Source organism: Lissotriton helveticus, unplaced genomic scaffold (genome assembly GCF_964261635.1).
Source record: "Lissotriton helveticus unplaced genomic scaffold, aLisHel1.1 SCAFFOLD_392, whole genome shotgun sequence".
In the NCBI taxonomy this organism is placed as follows: Eukaryota; Metazoa; Chordata; class Amphibia; order Caudata; family Salamandridae; genus Lissotriton; species Lissotriton helveticus.
Window position 1 is genome coordinate 218,174 of NW_027611977.1, and position 5,794 is coordinate 223,967.

Sequence of the window (5,794 nt, forward strand, 5' to 3'; positions counted from 1 at the left end):
CTATATATCTTAGCCACTGGTGGATGTGGTCTTGATATGGGTTGTTGTTGTATACATATTTTTCTTCATATTGGCCCATGTATAGAATCGCCATTTCAGGAGCAAAAGGGCAGCCCATTGCTGAGCCCTTGATTTGTAAGAACATTTCCTCCTCAAACGTGAAAAAGTTTATTTTTAGCGCTAGAGATGCGAACGCGACAATCAAGTCGGTAGGCACTCGATGTGGGCGAGGCCTTTTCTCTAAGGAAATTTCGATGACATCGAGTCCATTCTGTTGTGGAATTTGGGTGTACAAGGATGATACATCCATCGTGACCATCAACTGTTTATTTGGATCAAATTGCCGCCCTTCCACTTTGTTAATGAAATCCATTGTGTCCCTAAGGTATGATGGAACCTCAACTACCAGTGGTTTGAGGAACACGTCAACGAACTGAGAGATTGGTTCAAGGACCGAATCGCACCCGGACACGATGGGCCGTCCGGGAGGTTTTGTGGCGTCCTTATGTACTTTCGGTAGAAAGTATAAGTGGGGGACCCGGGGGTACTTTTTTACGAGGTATTCAGCTTCTTTGGGATCAAGTATCCCTTTTTCCTTTGCGTCATGGACAAGTGTGGAGATTTCTTGTGTAATCTGGGAAGTGGGGTCTTGTGTGATTTGGCGATACCATTCCTGGGTGTACACGTGACTTCTACCTTCAGCTCTGTAGAGTTCCTTAGACCATAGAACAACAGCTCCTCCCTTATCTGCCGGTCTTATGATGGCATCTTGCTGGTTCTTCAATTCACGAATGGCTTCCTTCTAAACTTTTGTTAAGTTTGTAGGAACGAACTGACGTTGTCTTTCAAGTTGATTCAAAGACGACATGACCACAGGCTCGAAGGTGATGATATTTTTGGAAGTGTTATGGTTGGGGGGGCAGACGTAGATTTGTTCCTCAGGCCAGAGGCCTCAGTTTGTAATTGATTTGGTGAATCCTTGAAGAACCATCTCAGGTGCACCTTTCTGAAGAATTCCAAAACTTCTAGCTTGATCTTAGTGAGGTCAGTGGCTGTCCCCGGTACAAATGACAGGCCAAATTCCAGTACTTCTTTTTCAGCTTTCGATAGTATCTTGTTGGACGGGTTGATAATGGGAGATTTGCTTATGACTTGTAATGATGTTTCCGTGTTGTCATTTCCCATTGGGGTTTGAATCTGGTACGCTTCTGCTGTTGGCCCTGTCCTAAAAAAGGCCTTTTATGGGGATTTCTGTTTGAAGGACCTTCTCCAGCGTCTGAATCTTCAGTGGATTCTGATGACGAAGTCTCCGAAAATGTTAGAAACTTCTTTCTTGACCGCCCCTGATAGGTGTTCAGATGCCTAGTAGAGTCAGAGCGTGTATAGAAGTCCTCTTTGAGATATAGGTAAACCGTCTCAAGGTTAAAGTTCTTCAGGTCTTTTTCGAATTTGGAAGTTTTGACATTTATTGTGTGGTCCTTAAACGTGGACAGTTCCTTTTCAATTTTGTCCAGAAGAATTTTGGCTTCAGTTTCGGTGTGATTGTCTTTAATAGCTTGGAGTTGTTGTTCAATCTCTTCTTCTTCTTTTTTGCATATTCGTTGGGCCGTTTCGACGGTATGGACCATCAGGTCTCTGCTGCATTTGGTACTTAAGCAGCTAAACCCCTTTCTGTATAGCGGATCATCCGTAAAGATGAACGGGATGTTCTTGATCTGCAATCCCCAGGGTATTGTGCCAGCTTTTAGGTTGGCGAGTAAAAAGTGCCCATGAAGTTCAGTTCGGACATGTTTCTTTTGGAGTGTGTGTTTGATGCAGTGCCGCTGTAATCAGTGCCGGTGCAAGGGAAAGGGAAGGAGAGAGCCATATCTTTGAAAATATGGTGCTCTCCTGTTCCCTTCCTGTTGCGCCACGCAGCGCAGCCTTGCGGGGGGAGGGCTGCGCTGCATTGTGTGAAGATTTGGTAAATCTCCCCCAAAATGTCTTTTACTACTAGTTAAACATTGTGAATTCTCATTCCATTATGTTTCAATTTAGTAATTTTAAATATCTTTACATCCAACAGAAAACAAGCCTTGAATGTATGAATTGACCATCAATAATGAAGCGAATGCTGTAAATCTTCAATAATAGCACAAATATTGAGCTACAGTATTCAGGAAAACATCAGCGCAGTCGGCGACAGAGGAACCTGCACACAAACTGACAGATCCTGGGTGAAGCATCAAGGGCAGTTCAGTGATTGCAAGAGGCTGAGCTGTGCACCTCCATGCCACAAGACGAAGAAATGACCTTAGGAAAATCAAGGCAACAACAATAACAAACCACCTCCTGTATAAACAAGTGTCAAATACTAACTTTGATCAATGTATCGGTATGATGTGATTACCGCAGTGCTCTATTTTGTAAAATGAAGACAAGCCATCATTCCGTGCTCTAGGTGAATTGTAAACTCTTTCTGGCCAAACCACAGTAACCAGAGAAGAGCACAACAGAGCGGAACCAGACAACTGACTGGTAAAGGAAAGACGAGTTCTTCTATCTACAATACAACAGACTGTCCTAATTTGCACCGGCCAGAAGGAAGATACATCTTTATCCGCAAGCGTGCATAGCCATAATCCAATCTAAAGGCACAATCACCTACAAAGACACCTAATACATATTAGGAGTGTGGCAAATATTTGGTGGGTATTGCATTTTATTGTTAAAACAGAAATCAAACGTGCTAAATACTGCACACATATAAAGTGTGTGAGAAAAACACCAGTGCTTGATCAGCGATGTCGGCCCATCAGGAAATGCAGTCATGGGATGTAGACAAATATATACCCGACCCACAGAGACTAACCAAGAAAGAAGAATCATACACATGCAGCGAGAGCTTTAGTTTGTCATCACTAATCAAGCTTCCTCAGCACATGTACACAGGACAAAAACAATTCAAGTGCATTGAATGTGTTAAGTGCTTTAGTCAGTTATCAACCCTACAGATACATCAGCGTACACACACGGGGGAAAAGCCATTCAAGTGCAGTGAATGTGCAAAGTGCTTTAGTCAGTTATCACACCTTCAAAGACATAATCAAACACACACAATGGAAAATTCATTTAAATGCAGTGAATGTGTGAAGAGCTTTAGTCGATTATCAAAGCTACGAAGTCATCAGCGAACACACACGGGGGAAAAACCCTATCATTGTAGTGAATGTGACCGTAGTTTTAGTGACTCTTCAGAAATAAGGTATCATCAGCTAACTCACACAGGAGAAAAACCATTCAAGTGCAATGCATGTCTAAATAGCTTTAGTCGATTATCAGTGCTACGAAGTCATCAGCGAACACACACAGGGAAAAAACCATTCAAGTGCAGTGAATGTGCAAAGTGCTTTAGTCGGTTATCAGACCTAAAAAGTCATCAGCGAACACACAAGGGGGAAAAACCCTATCATTGTAGTGAATGTGACAGTAGTTTTCACGTCTCTTCAGCATTAAGGTGTCATGAGCGAACTCACACAGTAGAAAAACCATTCAAGTGCAATGAATGTCTAAAGAGCTTTAGTCAATTATCAGTGCTACAAAGTCATTTACGAACACACACAGGGGAAAAACCATTCAACTGCAGTGAATGTGGGAAGAGCTTTCCTCACTTATCAAACCTCCAAACACATCAGCGAACACACACAGGGGAAAAACCATTCAACTGCAGTGAATGTGGAAAGAGCTTTCGTCACTTATCAAACCTCCAAACACATCAGCGAACACACACAGGGGAAAAACCCTATCATTGTAGTGAATGTGACAGTAGTTTTCGCAGCTCTTCAGCATTAAAGATTCATCAGCGAACTCACACCGGAGAAAAACCATTCAAGTGCAATGAATGTCTAAAGAACTTTAGCCGATTATCACATCTACAAAGTCATCAGCAAACACACACAGGGGAAAAGCCCTATCATTGTAGTGAATGTGACAATAGTTTTCGCAGCTCTTCAGCATTAAGGTACCATCAGCGAACTCACACAGGAGAACAACCATTCAAGTGCAATGAATGTCTAAAGAGCTTTAGTAAATTATCAGTGCTACAAAGTCATCTACGAACACACACAGGGGAAAAACCATTCAACTGCAGTGAATGTGGGAAGAGCTTTAGTCACTTATCAAACCTCCAAACACATCAGCGAACACACACAGGGGAAAAATCCTATCATTGTAGTGAATGTAACAGTACTTTTTGCGGCTCTTCAGCATTAAGGATTCATCAGCGAACTCACACAGGAGAAAAACCATTCAAGTGCAATGAATGTGTCAAGAGCTTTAGTCAATTATCAAACCTCCAAACACATCAGCGAACACACACAGGGGAAAAACCCTATCATTGTAGTGAATGTGACAGTAGTTTTCGCAGCTCTTCAGCATTAAGGTATCATCAGCGAACTCACACAGAAGAAAAACCATTCAAGTGCAATGAATGTCTAAAGAGCTTTAGTCAATTATCAAACCTCCAAACACATCAGCGAACACACACAGGGGAAAAACCCTATAATTGTAGTGAATGTGACAGTAGTTTTCGCAGCTCTTCAGCATTATGGTATCATCAGCGAACTCACACAGAAGAAAAACCATTCAAGTGCAATGAATGTCTAAAGAGCTTTAGTCAATTATCAAACCTCCAAATACATCAGCGAACACACACAGGGGAAAAACCCTATCATTGTAGTGAATGTGACAGTAGTTTTTGCAGCTCTTCAGCATTAAGGTATCATCAGCGAACTCACACAGAAGAAAAACCATTCAAGTGCAATGAATGTCTAAAGAGCTTTAGTCAATTATCAAACCTCCAAACACATCAGCGAACACACACAGGGGAAAAACCCTATAATTGTAGTGAATGTAACAGTAGTTTTTGCGGCTCTTCAGCATTAAGGATTCATCAGCGAACACACACAGGGGAAAAACCATTCAACTGCAGTGAATGTGGGAAGAGCTTTAGTCACTTATCAAACCTCCAAACACATCTGCGAACACACACAGGGGAAAAACCCTATAATTGTAGTGAATGTAACAGTAGTTTTCGCTGCTCTTCAGCATTAAGGATTCATCAGCGAACACACACAGGAGAAAAAAACATTCAAGTGCTGTGAATGTGCAAAGTGCTTTAGTCAGTTATCACACCTTCAAAGTCATCAGCGAACACACACGGGGGAAAAACTATTCTGCGGCAGTGAATGTGGGAAGAGCTTTAGTCACTTATCAAACCTCCAAACACATCAGTGAACACAGAGACTCCGCAAAGAACTTAAGAACATCAAAAATAATACTGACCCATCTGAGGACATAGACAAGAGCAGAACAGTGCAGTTACTGTGAGAGGAATGAATTACGGAAAAAGATTCAATTCAAATTATGTGGGACATTGAAATGCCAGGTGATAGAAGACCGGACTAGCAGTAAAGAAGGAAAACAGATAACAGTATTTAGAGAATTATAAATGTGTTTGTTTTCAGTGATTATTCACTTCCGTACACATAGCAAAGCAGCATGATGTACCAGGATACACAGTGGGAGGCTAGCACAATGTGGACTAAAAGAAAAGAAAAATTGTTAATTTTTATTTGGTGAAGAAGAGATACAAAGAAAAACATTCAATCGCACCTGACCACACATCTGTAAAAGCAACACTGAACAATACTGGGACTAACAACGATATTTTCAGCTAACTTGTCGGATTAGTGATAACACCTATAAACCAAACACACCCAGAGTGGACATGTTGTCAGGGCTCTGGAGATGGGAA

At 41.7% G+C, this 5,794-nt stretch overlaps 1 protein-coding gene across 1 annotated transcript; it reads left to right on the plus strand.

The window, feature by feature from the left end:
- The first annotated feature begins 3,005 nt into the window (after positions 1 to 3,005).
- LOC144807484 (uncharacterized) lies at positions 3,006 to 5,454 on the plus strand. The gene is given in 2 exon segments (XM_078673123.1): positions 3,006 to 5,120; positions 5,122 to 5,454. Coding segments are annotated over 2 exon segments (2,175 nt in total). The 5' UTR covers positions 3,006 to 3,098; the 3' UTR covers positions 5,275 to 5,454.
- The last annotated feature ends 340 nt before the right edge of the window (positions 5,455 to 5,794 follow it).